Consider the following 18,147-nt stretch of genomic DNA (forward strand, 5'->3'; position numbering starts at 1 on the left):
ACAGCTCAGTGTCTTTCAGGAGGTGTGAGGATAGAGGCCACAGGAGCATGACCAAGGTTTGCTCTTCTGCTTTAGGTGCTGGATGAGCTGGGCCTGGGTCCCTCAGGGCCCCCCATTCCTCCCCCTGCTGTCTACTCTGTGGTTCACTGCCCAGCCAAGCGGGAGGTGCCTGCAGAAGTCCTCCAGCACTTTGTGCTCCTGCCAGCAGCTGCCACAGGGCCAGAAGAGGAGGAGGCTCCTGAAAGTGTTGTGGATGTCCCCACTGTGCCCACAGTGAAGGTGCCAGGACAGGGACCAGGCTGGGTGGGGGCAAAGGGGCAGGTGGGATGGAAAAGGGTGAGAGTGGCAGGGCAGTGAAGATGTGACAGGGCCCAAGCCTGCAGAGATCCCTTCTGGCTGTCCAGAAGAAAGAGCTCTGCTTGAAACACAGGGCCAGTCTGAGAGGAGAGGCAAAGCCTCAGCAGCAAAGCCTGCTCTGCCCCTCAAACCTTCAGCTGGGAGGTGCAAAGATGGAGAGGAGCTGGCACTGAGTGCTGAAAGCCCTATCCTGGGCTGATCCCCAGCAATGTGGGCAGCAGGTCAAAGGAGAGGCTTTTGCCCCTGTGCTGTGCTGTGCTCTGCTCTGCTGAGAGCTCCCCTGCAGTGCTGGCTCTCAGGGCAGGTCTCAGCTGTCTTTCCCTTTGCTCTCTCCCTTTGGGGTGAAGACCTCAGAGGAGCAGGGCACCCCAGCCAGAGGCCATTGGAGAAGGGAGAAAGGCAGCAGCAGCCAGGAGGCTGTGAGGGGAAAGCAGAGCTCTGGCTGTGGCAGGAGAGATCTCCAGGGACCAGCCACAGGACCCCCCAGCCGTTCCTCTGAGGGGGACCAAAGGCACGTGGACACCCTGCCCCCCCCAGAGAGCTGTGCCAGGTGAGCTGTGAGGGAGGAGGGATCCCTCTGCTTCAGGGCCAGCTTGCCAAGGAGGTTTCCCACCCCAGCTCCACCATGGCTCCTCCTGCTCTCCTTTGCTCCTCAGCAGTGCCTGAAGGTTCCTCTTTCCCTGCCAGGCTCAGCAGCTACCGCTGGGTAGTGCCTGCCCAGGGCCAGGTGGTGCTGCAGGTCCACTTCAGCTCCGCGCTGCTGGGCAGCTTTGAGCAGAGGCTGCACTTCGAGCTGCTGGGCACCAAGCGCCCCTACCAGCTGCACTGCAGGGGCACCTGCCTGTACCCCAGCATCAGCCAGGAGCCACGGTAAGGCTGGCCCCTGGGGCCGTCCCGCTCTGCTGCCCCTGAGCTCAGAGCTGAGACTCTGCCCCTTGTGCCCCTGGGACCTGCCTGAGCCCCCCAGCATCTCTTGCCGTGCTTGGAGCTGGGCAGCGGTGCTGTGCCTCAGCCAGCACTAAGAGTTCAGCCTTTGGGAGCAGGTTTTGTGCTCAGAGAATCTCCCAACTCTTCCTTCTCTCTGTGCCAGGGAGGTGTTTCCTCGCTGCAGGCAGAGCAAGGCAGCTGATGCCATCATCTCCAAGCAGTATGTCCTGAGCACGGGGATGTTCCACTTCGGGCCGCTGCTGTGTGCCAAGGCAAGAGACAGGTAGGTGCTGCCCAGCCCCCAGCTGTGCTGCTTGCAGGACCTTGTGCTTCCAGGAACATGCACCCAGGGGCACGATTCAGGGCAGGCCCGGGCAGAGAGCTGGGAGTTTGGTGGCTTGGAAGGAGCACAGCTGTGGCAACTTGAGCACCTAGCAGGCACAGGAGTGCTGGGGGGGATGGAGCTGATCTTCCTGCCCCCTGGGGGCTTTGGTGGCCAGAGCCAGGTGCTGCTTGCGGCCTGAAAGCAGCTTGGGGTCACTTGTCAGCCCCCATCTCAGCTTCAGCAGCTTTGTGCTGTTTGTTTCAAGTGCTGGGAGCTCTGTGGGTCAGCCTGAAGGAGCCAAGGAAGTTTTTCTGCTGAGGGACTGGAAACCCTCCGTGAAATCTGCAGTGTCAGCAAGACTTGATGGTTGGAGCTGCTGTTGGGGGACAAGCACCTGCAGGGCAGGGCAAATGGGATTTCCATTTTCCTGATCCTCACTGCTGGATAGAGTCTGGCCTTAAAATAATGTCCCTGTAGCTGCTGGCATCTTTCTGGTTTTCACTTCCCTCTTCTTTCAGCATTAGAAATGGAGGTTTGTCTGCAGGGGAGCTCTGGAGAGCTGGTGGCATTCTGACACCCCAGGGAGGTTAAATCAAAAGAGTTTACAAACCAAAAGAGGATTTGGCCAGGCTGAGGCATTGCCTTTTTTTGACCTTTTCCCACCAACCTCTGTCCCACACCTGAACCAGGAGGTGTTTGTGAACTCTGGGATTCCTCTTGGGAAGGAATCCTTTTGCTTTCCCGCCCTCAGCCTCAGGCTCACCCAGGAGCTGGGCCCAGGCAGTCTCCTGGCTGCTTTGGAAGAGAGAAGCTGAGCTCTTGCCACACTTTCCTGGGAAGCCTGCAGGGAGGGAAAGCCAGCAGAGGAGGGGAGGAATCCAGGTGCCTGCTGTGCTTCTGTTTTGCCAGGCACCTTTGAGGTCCTGGTTTGTAGAAGGCCTCTTGAAGTGGCCTGTGCACACCTCTGGGATGGAGACACCAAGTGTGGGCTGGGCATGCAAGGAAGCAGGGAATGAACACAGGCAGCATGCAAGGTGTCCCTCCCACATGATCCTTTCTCTCAGGCTGCTTGACAGAGCTCCCCTGCAGCCTTTGCCCTTTCTGTGGCCAGGTCCAAGGCTGTGCTGCAGGATGACAACTGCGAGCAGCTCTCCATCTGCAATGTCAGCCCCTGGGAGGCAGAGGTGCACTTCTCCTTTGAGCGGGGTGGCAGTGGGGGCACCTTCCTCTTGGAGCCTGCCAGCATGCAGCTGGGACCTAAGGAGAAGCAGGTAGGAGACAGGCAGGTGGGCCAGGGAGCAGCAGCAGAGCCCAGGAGCTGCCCCTCCTGCTCACTGAATGTTCTTCTGTGCTTCTCTTTGTGGGGCTGGGGCCAGGAGCTGAGCATCTGGGCATACCCCACTTCACCTGGCCTGGTGGAAGACAGCCTCATCTGCTGCATCAAGGGCAACCCAGAGCCAGTGGTCTTCCACCTGTGCTGCCAAGGGGTGCAGGTGAAGCTGGGGGTCAGCCCCAAGCAGCTGCATTTCAACAGGGTGCTTCTGCACAGGTCAGTCAGGCCAGGGGCACTCTGCTGGGGGTGGCTCTGCTGCAGCTTCCCTTTCCTCAGCTTGGAGGCTGGGCCAGCAGCCCTCTTGCTCCCAGCACTTGCCAGCCTCTTGCTCACCGTTCCTTGCTGGCTGGGATGTCCCATGACAGTCCCCAGCTCTAGCCCCCCAGCAGTGGGTGCCCTGATGCATTTGCTTCTCCTCTGCTGGTGCAGAGAGAGTGGCTCTGGCTCTGGCTCTGCCTGCTGTTGGATCCCCTTCTGCCACCAAGCTCTCCCTAGGGGCCTCCCCTCTCAGGCTTGTGGCAAAGAGCAAAACCTGCAGGGTGGTTTCAGCCCCATGGGGAGGGCTGCTGCCAGCGGCAGGGCTGCCGCTGTGCCCCTCAGCAGCTGGCACTGAGCCTTGGTGTCTCCGCAGCGAGCACAGCAGGAGCCTGCTGCTGCGGAACAGCTGCCCCCTGCCGGTGGCCTGGAGGCTCAGCGGGCTGGAGAGCCTCGGCGAGGGCTTCTCGGTGTCGCAGAGGCAGGGCACGGTCGGGCCCCGCTCGGAGCTGGCCGTGCAGCTGTGCTTCAGGAGCACCAAGGCTCTCGGCGTGGAGAAGAAGCTCCGCTTGGAGGTGAGGGGACAGGGCCCTGCCTGGCAGAGCTGGGCAGAGTGCTGTGGGCCCTGGGGGATGGAGGCTGTGTCTGAAGGCAAAGAGGGCCAAAGGATGAGCCCTGAGGAGATTCCTTTGAGCCCACATTGTCTGGGCCCTTAGCACCAAGGGACCCTCACTGAAGGATGCTGCTTAGGAATACCTCAGTGCTGAGCAAGAGCTGAGGGTGGGGGGCAAGAAGCTGGAGCCAGGCAGTGGTGCCAGCACAGAACGAGGGGGAAGAGGCAGGAACTGGAAGCCAGGAGGCTCCAACATCTTTGGTGTGAGGGTGCTGGAGCCCTGGAGCAGGTTGCCCAGAGAGGTTGTGGAGTCTCCTCCTCTGGCTGTTAAGGCTTTGTTCCCCGGGGTTTAGAGGCTGCATTGCAGTGAGGCTGCTGCCTGCTAAGAGAGAGTTGGCTGTCATTGCCACCTGCTCTGGGACACCTCAGGACTCTTGTGGGTGTTTGTACATCACACTGCCTCCCAGGCTGGGTAAAGACAGCTGCTAGAGACAAGGACTCCTCTTGTTTAGCAGGAACACTGAGGAGAATGACTTTAGGGTTTGCTTCTTGCTGCCTCAGGTTTCAGATGCAGAGAATGTCCAGGGTGTTGTTCAGGTGGAGAACATTGAAGTTGTGGCTGAGGCCTACGAAGTTGCTCTGAACATCACCCTGCCTGAAGGTCAGTGGCTGGCCCCAGAGCAAAGGAGTTCAGCTGCATTGCACTGCTGGGGCAAGTGGGGGATGGGGTGGGATGGGGTGGGATGGGGTGGGATGGGATGGGATGGGATGGGGTGGGATGGGATGGGATGGGATGGGATGGGATGGGATGGGATGGGATGGGGTGGGACAGCAATGCAGGCCTGGCATGGATCCATGGCACAGGTCTCTTGCCAGCTGTGTGGAGTAAAGCACTGTCAGGTCACACAGTGCCTTGCCTCTCTCACACCTTGAAGTGTGCCCCTTTGAAACACCAGGGGTGGGAACAAGCAGCTGGCAGTTCCTGAAGGCTCAGTACAGCACATCAAGTGGTTGATCTGTGCTTGGAAGCAAGGAGGTAGAGGCTGAGCTCCTTGGCTGCTAAGCCCTACAGATCCTCTCTGAGTAAGAAGAGCAAAGGGCAGCAAAGCAGGCAGAGAAACCTTGCAAGGCTGGAGACTTGCTGAGCAGAGCTTTGTCCCACCTGAGCTCTCCCAGTCTCTGTCTCCTGACTGGGTGCAGCCTGCAGCAGCTCCAGCATCCTCCCCATCCCTTCCCTCGCTCTGGGGGTGTCCTGCAGGTGCAGATGGCTGTGTGAACTTTGGAGTCCTGGAGGTCCTGGGGAGTGCCAAGCAAGTGCTGACCCTGAGGAACCAAGGGCAGTGCAAGCTTGCATACAGGTTGGTCCAGCTGCCTGCTCTGGGAGTGCCTGGGGCCAGCACCTGCCCAGGCCTGCAGTCTGCTCCTGTGGCTAGAAGCTGTTCCCATGCTGGCTGCCTCATGGTGTGTGTGACCACTGGGACTGTCCTGAGCTCCAGGCTCCATTTGCATGGAGAATCCAGCCCCAGCCCAGCAGTTCTGCACAGCTCAGCAGGCACCACAAGGAGAGCCCCTGGGCTCTGGGGTGCAGTAAGAAGAGTGTGGCCAGCAGGTCAGGGGACATTCTCCTCTGCCTGTCCTCTGCCCTAGGGAGACCACCTCTGGAGTCCTGGCTCCAGCTCTGGGCTCCTCAGTGCAAGAGGGAACCACTGGAGAGAGTCCAGCAGAAACTAGAAAGGTGCTGAGGGGCCTGGAGCAGCTCTGTGAGGAGCAAAGGCTGAGAGCCCTGGGGCTGCTGAGCCTAGAGAAGAGCAGCCCCAGAGGGGAGCTGAGCAATGCTCAGCAGGAGATTAAGGACCTGTGGCAGGCAAGAGGTTGGAGCCAGACTCCTGACAGTGGTGTCCAGGGACAGGCCAAGGGGCAGTGGGCACAAACTGGAACCCAGGAAGTTCCATCTGAGCAGGAGGAGAAACTTTGCTGTGAGGGTGCTGGAGGCCTGGAGCAGGCTGCCCAGAGAGGTTGTGGAGTCTCCTTCTCTGCAGAGATTCCAACCCCCCCTGGCCCTTGTGCTCCTGGGCAAGCTGCTGTGGGTGCCCTACTTTAGCAGGGGGGTTGCACCAGATGATCCCCAGAGGTCCTTTCCAAACCCTCCCATGCTGGGGGTCTGGGATTTTGTGCCCCTGAAGTTGAGGCCAGTCCCTGCTGAGCTCTGTTGCTGTCCTTCCAGGGCTAAGTCCTTTCTCTTCAGGAGACTCTTCAGAGCAGGAATGAAAACGCTGGGGGTGGAGGGGAGCTGCCAGCACTCAGCACTGCCTGGCTCTGCCAGGGCCTGGGGCTCCTAAGCACAGCAGAATTCTTTGGTTGGTTTTTACTGGTCCCATGCCAGGTCCTGGCTGTGCTGCTGGCCCCTGGGCTGTTCACTGCAGAGATCTTCTTCTCCTTCCCTCCCCAGGTTCAGGCTGCGCCCCACAGACCCCGGAAGCCGTGACCTGGCCTCCCACCTCACTGTGCAGCCCCAGCAGGGCCTGCTGCCTGCCTCTGAGCGTCCTGTCCGTGTCCAGCTGCTCTTCCACCCCCAGAGGGAGATCAGCATTGAGGACAAAGCCATCCTGCTGTGCCAGGTGAGCTGCCTGGGGCAGGCAGGGTGAGCACAGCTGGGCTGAGGGGGTCAGGAGGACATGGCTGTGCTGGAAAGCAAGCTTTAGCTGGGGAACCTTCTGTTATTTGCACACAGCAAAGGCTTTCAGAAGCCAGCTCTGGCCCTTCCAGTGCTGGAGGGGGCCAATCCAAAAGCTGGGGAGAGACTTTGGATCAGGGCCTGCTGGGACAGGACAAGGGGTGATGGTTTGAAACTAAAAGAGGAAGATTCAGCCTGGATAGGAGGAAGAAATGTCTGACACTGAGGGTGGTGCCAGCCTGGCCCAGCTTGGCCAGGGAGGTGGTCATTGCCCCATCACTGGAAGCACTGCAGGTCAGGTTGTTTGGAGCTCTGAAGCACCTGCTCTGCCCTCAGGTGTTCCTGCTGACTGCAGGAAAATGGAAGCAATGACTCCTCCAAGCCAACCCATTCCATGATTCTAAGAGGGGCTGAAAATGCAGTTCTGGAGAAGGACTTCAGAGCAGGGGGATGAGCTGATGGGCACCTGGGCTGTGGCCACAGGCCAGAGCCAGAGGTTGGGCTCTGCTGGATTTACCAAGGCCTGCCCTGGTTGCAGGTGCTGGAGCCCAAGCTGAGGGCAGGAGGGGAGCCCATTGCCAGCATCCCAGTGAGGCTCTCAGCCAGAGCTGTCTTCAGCCAGTACAGCATCAGCCCTGCGGCGCTGCTCGACTGCGGGGCCATGGCCAGCGGCACCAGGAGGGCCTGCAGCTTCCTGCTGCAGAACAGAGGCCTCCTGCCCTTCCAGTTCCTCATCTGCAGAGCAGAGCAGGCTGCAGCTGAGCCCACAAAGAAAAGGTGAGAAGGCCTGCAGCAACCTTCCTGCTGGAGGAGGCCCCACAGCAGGGCTGGCGTGTGGCAGGCAGCCAGGACACACAAGCAGGCTGCACTGTGAGTCCGGGGGCCAGGTTTGGGCCCCTTACTCCAAGAGCATTGAGGTGCTGGAAGGTGGCCAGGGAAGGACAACAAAGCTGGGGAAGGGTCTGGAGCACATGGGCTGTGAGGAGCAGCTGAGGCACCTAGCATTGTTTAGCCTGGAGAAGAGGAGGCTGAGGGAAGCCCTTCTGGCTCTCTACAACTCCCTGAAGGGAGGCTGGAGCCAGGTGAGGTTAGTCTTTTCTCCCAAGGAATAACTGCTAGGACAAGAGGACACAGCCTCAAGTTGTGCCAGGGGAGGGTTAGGCTGCACATGAAGAACAATTTCTTCCCCTTGAGGCTTGTCAAGGCCTGGCCCAGACTGCCCAGGGCAGTGGTGGAGTGCCTGCTGCTGGAGGGGTTTCAGAGCTGTGGAGAGGTTGGTGCTGGTCTCCTCTCACAGGTAATTAGTGACAGGGAAAGAGGGAATAGCCTCAAGCTGTGACTGGGTAGGTTCAGACTGGGCATTAGGAAAAACTGTGTCCCAGCAAGAGTGGTCAGGAGAGGAATGTGCTGCCCAGGGAGGTGGTGGAGTCACCAAGCCTGGGTGTGTTTGAAGGTCGTTTAGATGTGGTGCTTGGTCTGTTCCAGCCCCAGCACCTCTGTGACTCTGTGAGGTGTGGTGCTGAGGGCCATGGCTTAGTGGTGACCTGTAGTGCTGGGGTCAGTCTTGGCCTTGCTGACCTTAAAGGTCTCTCCCAACTAAACAAGTCCATGTTCTGTGAGCCCTGGGTTATTGTCTGCCTGTGCAGTTGGCTTGTGAGCAGGGAGGAGAGAGATGCCAGAGAATCCTCCTGCTCATCCTCATGCAGCTGCTGCTGGAGCCCATCTGCCCATCAGCTACAGCCACAGGTGGTGCAGGGGGCTGTGAAGAGCAGGAGGACTTTCTTCCCTGGGGAGGAAGGTTTGGCTGTGGAGAAGGGCAGGAGGAGCTCAGCCTGAGGGATGCTCTCTGCTCTCTCCTCTGGGTGCACATCAAAGGAAGTTCTCCGACTCCCACAAGCAGGGGAGCTCCAGTGGAAGGTCTGCTGCAGCCAAGCAGAGCAAGCCCTTGCTGCCAAAGGAAACCAAGCCCTCCGTGAAGGTGGGTGGCTCCTGCTCCCCAGGACAGGCTCCTCCCCTGCTGTGCCCAGGCTGGGGGCTTGTGCCCACGGCATGGGACAGGGGCTGCATGGGGGAGACCCATCCTCTGCCAGCCATGAGCAGAGGAAGGAGCTGCTCAATGCTGTGCTCTTGCTCAGCCCTGGAGCTGTGGGGCCAAGGGGAAGGGATCTGTACCTGGGAGCTGCTGGCCAAAATAAGGCTGTGAGTGCCACAGCTGTGGAGTGTCCCTGCTGAACTCCCAGTCCAGGGACAGGAGATGACCTTGCCTTGCCTTCTGCCCAGTCTGCTCTCCTCTCTGATGGTTTCTCACAGTTCTCTCTGCTCTCCTGTTTCACATTGGAGGCTGAAGGACCCCAGCTCCCACCTTCACCCTTTACAGCCCAACTCCTTTCTCTAAGCCACTCAGGCTAGGCCTGCACATCTCCTTAGCTTGTTCCTCTCATCCTGGGTTGTGCTCTGGGCCGTGGTGTCATCCCTGCCTGCCCTGGGCCCAGCTGGAGGCCAAGGCCCAGGGTCCTCCTTGCTGGGATGCTCAGAGTGAGGCTGTTTGCCATCAGCCTCTGCTGGGACTCTTTCTGCAGGCTCGCCTCACCCTGGGCATGTTCACAGTGTCCCCTGCCTTTGGCTCCATCCTTCCTGGGGAGCAGCAGCTGGTGACAGTAGATTGTGCTGCGGAGCTGCCAGGGCCGTGCCAGGAGCAGCTGCTCATCGACATCAGCAACAGAGACCCCAGGGACAACCCTCTTGGCATCCCCTACACCCTGCTGGCCGAGTCCTGCCTTCCAGGTGAGTGCTGCCCACGGGTTCCTGTGGCCAGGCTGCTGCTGCTCGGCACCCAGCCTCAGTCCTGGGACAGAGCAGACAGCCTGAGCCTGACGTTGCATCTCTCTGCCAATCCTCAGAGGTTCTTGCCAAGCCCACCAGTGGGAGAGGCTGGGAGGGATGCATGGAAGGATCAAAAGAAACCCTTTCAGACTGAGGGTGCCTGAGCTCCATCCTCACAGGCAGCTCCCCCACCCAAGGCTGGGGTTTGCAGCTCCCTGGGCAGAAAGAGCTTCTCAGAGGCCAGCAGGGGCAGGGCAGGTCAGCAGGAAGGATTCTCCATCCTCAGCCCTCCCTCTGCTCTGCTCACAGCATTCGTGGCTGATGACCTTGAGGCCATCTTTGAGGGGCATCAGATCTGCAGCAGCAGCAACCTCTGCCAGGTCCTCCAGACAGTGCAGGAGCAGCAGGGGGTGTTCCTCACAGATGAGAACAAGTTCATCTTCACCAACGTCCTGGTTGGGCACCAGGCCACGGCACGCTTCAAGATCTGCAATGTGAACAGAATCCCCTGCCATGTGCTCCTCTCCAGCAAACCCAGCCCCAGCAAGGTAAGAACAGGAGGCCTTGGGGAGTCTCTGAAGGCTGTGTGGCATCTGCCTTGTTCTCCAGCTTCCTTGCTTCCTTTTGCCCAGCCTAGTGCAGCTCAGGGCAGGTGAGAGCTGGGCTGCATTCAGTGTGTCTCAGGCAAGGTTTTAGCTCCAGGCCCCTGGGGCTTTGGAGTGAGACCTGAGCCCTTCTGAACATCTCTTGGAAGCACAGGCAGAGGAGGAGCTTTTCCTCAGCTTTGAGCCAGGGCTCCAAGCAGACCCTTTTGGGGTGGGCTTGGTCTCCTCTCAAAAGGAATAAGTGCTAGGACAAGAGGACATGGCCTCAGGTTGTGCCAGGGGAGGGTTAGGTTGGACATGAGGAGCAATTTCTTTCCCTTGAGGGTTGTCAAGGCCTGGCCCAGGCTGCCCAGGGCAGAGGTGGAGCCCCATCTCTAGAGGGATTTCAGAGCTGTGGTGCTGAGGGCCATGGTTTGGTGGTGACCTGGCAGTGCTGGGCTTAGAGTTGGACTTGATGATCCTAAAGGTCTCTTCCAACCAAAGCCATTCTCTGCTTTCCTTAGGCTCCCTGCTCTTTGCCCCTTCTCTTTAAAGGCCAGGGGCAGGTTCTTTGCAGGGTTCTCCATGCAGTCCCCACTTCCCATGTGTGCTGGAGGTCTGAGCAGTGCTGAAAGCAAGCTTTGCACTCCTGGGCTTGATGGCAGCCCCCTGGGGCAGCACTGCTTTGGATTCCCCCCCGAGACAGACGGAGCCTGTCTAGGGAAGCCAGAAGGGGGCCACACTGTCTGGGGCTGTTCCTCATGATCCTTGTATGGGTGAGACAGCAGCACATGGAGAAAAGTTTCCTCCTAACAGCCTTCTCTGGGCTTCCCCAAGCTGAAGAGCCACTCTGGCCAGGTGTTTGAGGTGGATCCTGTCCGGCTGTCCGTGCCCAGCTGCTCCCAGGCCTTTGCCACGGTCACCTTCACTCCACGGAAGGTGAAGAGCTACCATTGCACTTTTGAGGCCTCCCTCGATGTCCACACAAGGTAACTCACCTCAGGAGAGCTTGGGAGGGGACCTTCCTGAGAGCTTCTAGCTCTTTGAGTAGCCTGGGGTAGAGTACTCAGCGTTACAGCATCCCAGCAGGGAGGGGCTTGGAAGGGAGCTCTAGGGATCATCCAGCCCCACCCCCTGCCTGAGCAGGGCACCCACAGCAGCTTGCCCAGGATCCCCATGGCCAGGGGACTGTGGAATCTCTGCAGAGAAGACTCCCCAAGCTCTCTGGGCAGCCTGCTCCAGGGCTCCAGCACCCTCACCTCCAGGAGCCCCTCTGGGGCTGCCCTTCTCCAGGCTCAGCAGCCCCAGGGCTCTCAGCCTCTCCTGCTGACAGAGATGCTGCAGAGAACTCAGAAGCTGTAGCTGCGAGATCCAGCAGAGCCGGGGAGTCAGTGCCCTGCTGTAGCCTGCAGCAGTGCCTGTGAGGGCAGTGGGACACTGACACTGGCCCAGGGTGCCCAGAGAGGTGGGGAATGCCCCATGCTTGGAACCATGCCAGGTCAAGTTGGCTGGGGCTCTGAGCAAACTGCTGGAGTTGCCAAGGGCCCTGCTGCCTGCAGGGGGCTTGGACTGGATGAGCTTTCAAGGTCCCTTCCAAGCCAAAGCATTCCAGGATTCTCTGATGCCAAGGAGCCAACAGGGAGTGGATGAATCAGGAAGCAATGGAGCTGTGTGCAGCTTCAGCTGAGCTGGAGAATGCCAAGGACAGAGGATTGTTTCCATGCCCTGAGCCAGCTGCCCTTGTTGCCTCCTTGTTCCTGTGCTCAGGAGGTGATCTGGTGGATCTCCTGGGGTGCATGAAGATCTTTGATGCTAAAGGAGCCATTGGATCCCCTCTAAAAGACCCCAGCTCTTCTGCCCTAGGCCCTGTGTGTGTCCTGGGCCTGCCTTGCCCTTGCCCAGCCCTTTAGTAGCTGAGCTGGGACTGGATCCATCAGTCTGCTGCCCTAAGGAGCAATTCCTGCTCTGAGCCTCTGTGGAGATCACCTTCCCTGCTGGGGTCACTGATTTGCCCCTTCTGCCTTGGAGACTTTTCCATGCTCTGCTCATGCTCCTTGCTTCTGTCTCACCTCAGCACAGCCAGGGAACCTGCCCCATGGCCTCTGTCACCTCCTCATGTCTCTGCTGCCCTGCAGGGCTCCTCTGAGTGAAATGGTTTGAACTGGTGCTCTGGGAGGCTCTGGCTCTGCAGAGCAGATTCCTCTTGGATGGGACTGGGAGGAGAGGGGCAAGGGGGAGCTGTGTCCTGGGGGCCAGGAGCCCCAGGCAGGGGAAATGCAGCAGGTGGCCCTGGCTCCACTGCTTGCCAAGTGAGCAGTGGCTCTGCTGCCCCTCTCCTGCAGCCCTGCAGCAGTGAGAGCACAGAGCCTGAGCTTTGAGATCAGCGGCGAGGGGAAGCTGCCGGAGGTGAGGGTCCTGCGCCCGGCGCTGAAGGACAGGAGAGGGAACCCCCTGCTGCTCTTCAGGAGGCTCCTGCTGGGGGCCTGGGAGAAGCTGCCCCTGGTCCTGCAGAACTCTGGCCCTGTCCCTGCCCAGGTGAGCAGCTGCTGAGGGAGCTCTGCTCTGGGAACAAGGCTGCTGCTGGGCAGGAGAGGGCCCAGCGCAGCCGGTGAGGGTGGGCAGGGGCCCCACTGCTCTGCAGGTGCCCTTGGAGCCCAAAGGAAAGCCTTGGCTTGTGCTCAGAGCCCCTCTGTGGCAGGAGGACGACCTCCTGAGCTTCTGCTGTGGCAAAGCAGTGGGCAGAGGCTCGTGCCTCAGCAGCCCTTCACTTTTGCCTCCACCTCCTTTGCAAGCTCTGCTGCTGTCCTTGCCAGCCTTGAGCCAGCCCTGGGCTTTGTGTTTTCCCTGCCTCAGGGAACAGCCTGGGAAGGGGCCTCAGAAAGTCTGTTGGAAGCCCCTGGCTGACTTCTGCTTGCCAGGAAGGGAGTTCCTCTGGGAAAGGGGATTTTGGGACCTTCTCAGGGAAACACAACTCAGAGAGTCAGGCTGGAGCCTTCCTGTCCTGCCTGCTTCTGTTTCCATCCCCTCCCAGTGTCTCTGGATGCCTGGCTTTGGGCTGGTTTCGCTCCAGCCTTGTGCTCAGAGCTGTGTTGGAAGGGGGGCAGCGTGCTGGGCTGCCCGTGGTGGAACAGCAGCAGTGTGGGCTCAGGCCCTGGGCCATGCTGTGCCCACCCCAGTCTGGTCCTGCTCTTTTCCCAGGTGCTGCTGGACCTGCTGGATGAAGAGGGAGTTTTCTTCTTGAAAACCAGGCCCAGCACCAAATGCCTCTACCAAGCTGTGGGCATGAAGGACTCTGCTGGGGAAGGTGAATTCATCCCCCATGAAATGTGCTCACTCACAGAGGGAAAACTTGTGTCCTGCTGCTGGCTTGGCCAAGCAGCAAGCAGCTGTTGGCCAGAGCTTGTGTCCTGGGGCTCCCTGGGGCTTTTGCACATGGACTCTTTGCAGGGTTGATTTCTACCTGGCAAGCTCTAGGAAGCTTTTCCATTCTTATGGAGGTGGTGGGTTGAGTCCTGGGGGGTGTAACACCACTTCAGTGGAGCATCTGAGGTCTGTGCTGCATATGGGGAGTCCCCAGCCTGAAGGGAGGCTGCCCCTGAGCTCACAGCCAGCCAGCAAAAGCCCAAAGCACTCTGACTCAGCTCTGCTTAAGGCAGGAGCTATCTGGCTGCAGTTTGAGCCAGGGCTGAGCACTGAGCTGAGCTTAAGACAACTAACAGGGATGGCCCTGGTAGTGTCACAGCTTTGTGACCATGGGAGGAGGGTCTGGAAGCACTGGTGAGCCAGGCTGTGCTTAGAGACAGCTGTTTTTCAAGCTCCTGTTCCTTTTCTGGAGCATGGAAATGTTTGCAGTGCCTCACCTGTCCCTGGTGTCCATCTCTGTGCAGAGAGGAAGCCCCACACTGCTTCCCTGCTCCTGCAGCATGGGCAGACAGCAGAGTTTGAGGTGGTTTTCAAGCCCACCCTGGCCCAACGCCTGGAAGGGAAGCTCCACCTGTCCGTGCTGGACAACCCCTCTGAGACCACCATCAGGCTGCTGGGGGAAGGCTATGAAGATGACTTCACCCTGGACAACATGCAGGGACTAGTGGCAGACAGGGAGGAGCAGAAGCTCCCTGAGAGCAGCCTGGAGAAGGACAGCCTGGAGGGTAAGAGGAGAGGCTGCCAGGGTGTAGCAAGGAACCTCCAGGGCTGGGCACACCTTGTGGCAGCACAGGGCTGGCCCAGATTTAGCAGCCAGCTGCTGTCACCTTTTGTAGCCTGCAGAGCAGCCTTGCTTGGGAGCCCCAGGGCAGGTGCCCTGTCAAGGGAGAAGTTTGCAGGCCAGCAGGGAGGGCTCAAAGGAAGCAGCTTTTGATTGAGGAGCTCTAAAAGGAGGTCTGCCAGCCCATGGGGTGCTGTGAAGAGCACATCTGATCATTTGTGTCCTCTCTGGGTGGACTGCTTGGTGGCTAAGGAATTGGTTGGATAGTCACAGCCAGAGGATAGTGATCAACAGCTCAATGTCCAGATGGAGACTGGTGTCCCTCAGGGGTCCATGCTGGGCCCAGAGCAGCCCTGCAGAGAAGGACTTGGGGGTGCTGGAAGGTGCAGATCTGGAGGTGAGCTGGCGCTGTGATCTCAGCCCAGGCCCAGACATGTCCTGGGCTGCATGTCCCAGGGGAAGGAAGGCTTGGAGAAGGTAGAGCTGGAGTCCTGTGTGTCTGTGGGGGGCAGAGGGCTCTCCCCTCATGCTGAGAGCTCTCTCTCTCATTGCCAACAGCTGACCCAGGGGATCACATCCAGTTTGGGTTCTGTCCCGTTGGCACCCCCTGCACCGTGACCTTCACCATCGCCAACCGCAGCAGGGGGCAGGCCCTGCGCTTCCAGTGGCTGCCTGAGCCTCCCTTCCACTTCTGCCCCCAGGTGAGCTTGGTTGTCTCTGCTTTTCCCTGCTGCTCAGACCCTGCCTGGCAGCTTTCTGGGAGCCACCATGGAGCAGTGAGAACCCCTTTCAGTGCCACCTAGGAGATGCCATCCCTGGCTTTGCTGGGGCTAGAAGAGCTCCGTGTTGTGGGACATGGCATCTTTTGGTGGTGTTCTTCTCCATCAAAACCCAGATAAATCCTCAGTAAGATGCAGTTTGACACAATCCCAGCATGGTGGGAGTTGGAAGGGACCTCTGGGAGTCATCTAGTGCAACCCCCCTGCCAAAGCAGGGCACCCACAGCAGCTTGCCCAGGATCACAATGGCCGGGGGGGTGTGTTTGAATCTCTGCAGAGGAGGAGACTCCACAACCTCTTTGGGCAGCCTGCTCCAGGGCTCCAGCACCCTCACAGCAAGGAATTTTCTCCTCTGGCTCAGATGGAACCTCCTTGGTTCCAGTTTGTGCCCCTTGCCCTGTCCCTGGGCACCACTGAGAGGAGTCTGGCCCCATCCTCTTGTGCCCCACCTTCTAGCTCTTGATAAGCTTTGAGAGATTGTCTCTCAGGCTGCTCTTCCCCAGGCTCTCAGCCTCTCCTCACAGAGGTGTTGCTGGCACAGCTGCTCCCCATGCCCACAGCCTGTGATCCCTTGCCAGTGATCCCAGGTTGGTCTTGGCTCTCTGCTTCTCCCTAGGTGGGACACCTCCATGCTGGCTGTGTGAAGGACATCACAGTGACTTTGCAATCAGAAGTTGAGGTCACCTTTAAAAAGCACCCAGTGAAGTGTCAGGTGTCCAGGATCTCCTTCCAGCTGCCACCAGAGGAGGTCCCTGACTGGGATGACAGCCTGCAGGCCATCAAGTGGGTGGATACCACAAGGGCCCCAGGTGCCACCTGGCCTGTCAAGAAGAAGGTGAGAAGCACAGCAGCAAAAGCTCCCTGAGCTGCCACAGGAAGGTCTGCTGATGGCAGCAGATCTCCATCTCTGCTGGCTGAGCTGCTCCTCCTGACAGTGAATCCATCCCTGAATGGGAACCAGCAGGATGTGCTAGAGGAAAGGATGCTGCTGAGGGATCTGAGGGCTCAGACAAGATGGGGAAGTCTCTTGGACAAGAGAGGCCAACCCTAAACCAAGAGCTGAAGTGTTGCAGTCTGTGTTGGATGGGAGCTCACAGTTTTGAACCCACTTGCACAGCATGGTGGGGGTTGGAAGGGACCTCTGGAGGTCATCCAGTCTCAACGCCCTGCTAAAGCAGGGACACCCCCAGCAGCTTGCCCAGGGTCACAATAACCAGGGGGGGTTGAGATCTCTGCAGAGAAGGAGACTCCACAGCCTCTCTGGGCAGCCTGCTCCAGGCCTCCAGCACCCTCACAGCAAAGAATCTTCTCCTCCTGGTCAGATGGAACCTCCTGGGCTCCAGTTTGTGCCCCTTGCTTCTTCTCCTGTCACTGGGCATGACTGAGAAAAGAGTCTGGCCTCATCCTCTTGCCCCCCAACCTCCTGCCCCCCACTTGAGCTGTTGGTCAGCACTGAGCAGATCTCCATTCCCTGGAGTTCAGATCTGGTTTAGATTCAGTGCCTTTGAACTCCCAAGGAGTTGAATCCCCTGCTTCTTGTTTTGGCTGCAGAGCAGCAGTAGCAGCACTCTGCTGTGTGTGCTGCGGAGCCCCCCAGCACCCTGGGGCTGAGCTTTGAGCGTTGTCTGCACTGAGCAAGGCAGCAAAGCTGGCCAAGGGTCTGGAGAGCAGGGCTGATGGTTGGACTCGACAATCATCCAGGTCTTTTCCAACTCCAACACCCTCTGCTGTTGGCTGTGGGGATCTCAGCAGCAGCTTCTGCTTTGACTTTCCTTGCCCAACACACTTCTCTTGGGTGATGGCTCTGCCCCAGCTGCTGAACCACTGCAAGACCTGGAACCCAAATCGTTTTGCCTAGCAGAGGCAGAGCAGTCAGAGACTTTCCAAATGAGTTCACTCCCAGCCCCGAATGCCCCTTCCCAGCCCCCAGCAGTGTGGTGGCTGCCCCACACCAGACATCTCTCCGGAAAGTCCTTTGTCCTAAAAAGTGTTTCCGGAGCTGTTCATTCTTGGGGTTCTCCACCCACAGCCTCCAGGAGGGAAACTGGAGGCCGCTAGGTTTATAGGGGCCAGGAAAAGCAAGGTCAGGCACTGGTACCCAGTGGCAGTTCCCACGTGTGTGCTTGCAGTGCTGGCGCTGCTGGCTTTGGTCAGCAGGTGACACACAGCCTACAGCAGAAGGGTCTCCTGCTGCCGTCTTCATGGGATGAGCCATGGGAATGTCCTTCCTAGCCCCTCTGTGTGGCTGCTGTTGGAGGCTCCCTGATCAGCCTGGCACTCAGGGCCCTGCTCAGTGACTCTTCTCTTCTCTTTGCAGGTGCTGGAGCCAGAGGTAGAACCAGCTCACACTGTCTTGGAGAACAGCAGCCGTGAGGTGCAGATTTTCCTCAGCGCTGTTGTCACTGGCTCAGAGTGTGATGAAGAGGTTGTTAATTAATATGAAACACAGAAATATTAATTGTATTAATTATTAAAATAATTAATAACCACTATTTGATGTACATATTCTAGTGCACAGCTGTGCAATACATCCCAGAAGTGGTTTAGTATTTATCATTTGGACTCCATTGGAATATTTACAGAGTTAATTTCTATGAATCTAAAGAAGGGTGCAATTCCACCGCTTGTCCACCAGATGGCGGGTTGATGGGACATTGGCAGCTGCCTAATTCTAGAGAGAGACATTACAATGCATCAGAGGTGACTTTGCTAGACGTGGGTGCTTTGACCCAAATGTTAATGAGTAAGTGGAAAGCACGGGGGAAGATTCACTGTGTCCTTTGTTGTAGCAGTCTGCTGTCACTGGGCTGACACCCAGGGTTGTGCAGCTTGTTAGTCTGCTGCTTAAGGCTGAGGCAGATGTTTGGACTGCTGGACTCGGCTAGTCTCTTCCCTGGCAACTGGGCAGATCTTACCCTCAGGGGTCCAGTCCTCTTGAAGACATGGCAGGGTCTTCCGGCCTGTGAGACTGGTAATACAAGGCTGTAGCTTCTCAGGCGCTCAGCGTATGTCACTCCTCTGGAGATACTCTCAGGGCCAAGGCTCAACAGGCCTGCCTGGATGCAGGCTTAAGAGCAAGGCTATGGCATGAGGTTAGGCTGGAGCAAGGAGAGAGAGCAAAGTGAAAGAGGGCAACGTATTTACAAGTTGGGGTAATACTTAGAGGTTTCTTGCGGCTAGACTTGGCCAATGGGCATGCCGTAAACAATCGGCTGCAGCCTACAGGAAGCATGAAGCTAGAATGATGCCATACTTGGTATTAGCACCAGCATC

At 58.5% G+C, this 18,147-nt stretch overlaps 1 protein-coding gene across 1 annotated transcript in view; it reads left to right on the forward strand.

Moving 5' to 3' along the window:
* Nucleotides 1-17,311, forward strand: part of LOC137458161 (hydrocephalus-inducing protein homolog) — a 76,724-nt gene extending 59,413 nt beyond the window's left edge. Inside the window, exons 44-64 of the mRNA XM_068169849.1 lie at nt 76-279; nt 705-907; nt 1,045-1,227; nt 1,448-1,567; nt 2,721-2,880; nt 2,986-3,158; nt 3,574-3,772; nt 4,372-4,471; nt 5,069-5,168; nt 6,260-6,428; nt 7,023-7,261; nt 8,360-8,462; nt 9,064-9,268; nt 9,617-9,855; nt 10,729-10,880; nt 12,234-12,426; nt 13,090-13,195; nt 13,779-14,039; nt 14,654-14,796; nt 15,491-15,709; nt 17,192-17,311. Of these exons, the coding sequence (XP_068025950.1) occupies nt 76-279; nt 705-907; nt 1,045-1,227; nt 1,448-1,567; nt 2,721-2,880; nt 2,986-3,158; nt 3,574-3,772; nt 4,372-4,471; nt 5,069-5,168; nt 6,260-6,428; nt 7,023-7,261; nt 8,360-8,462; nt 9,064-9,268; nt 9,617-9,855; nt 10,729-10,880; nt 12,234-12,426; nt 13,090-13,195; nt 13,779-14,039; nt 14,654-14,796; nt 15,491-15,709; nt 17,192-17,311 (3,591 nt within the window). The remainder of the gene's footprint in view (nt 1-75; nt 280-704; nt 908-1,044; nt 1,228-1,447; nt 1,568-2,720; nt 2,881-2,985; nt 3,159-3,573; nt 3,773-4,371; nt 4,472-5,068; nt 5,169-6,259; nt 6,429-7,022; nt 7,262-8,359; nt 8,463-9,063; nt 9,269-9,616; nt 9,856-10,728; nt 10,881-12,233; nt 12,427-13,089; nt 13,196-13,778; nt 14,040-14,653; nt 14,797-15,490; nt 15,710-17,191) is intronic.
* Nucleotides 17,312-18,147: the final 836 nt, after the last annotated feature.

This window comes from Melanerpes formicivorus, unplaced genomic scaffold (assembly GCF_026170545.1).
Source record: "Melanerpes formicivorus ecotype bairdi unplaced genomic scaffold, bMelFor1.0.p_v2 SCAF_228, whole genome shotgun sequence".
In the NCBI taxonomy this organism is placed as follows: Eukaryota; Metazoa; Chordata; class Aves; order Piciformes; family Picidae; genus Melanerpes; species Melanerpes formicivorus.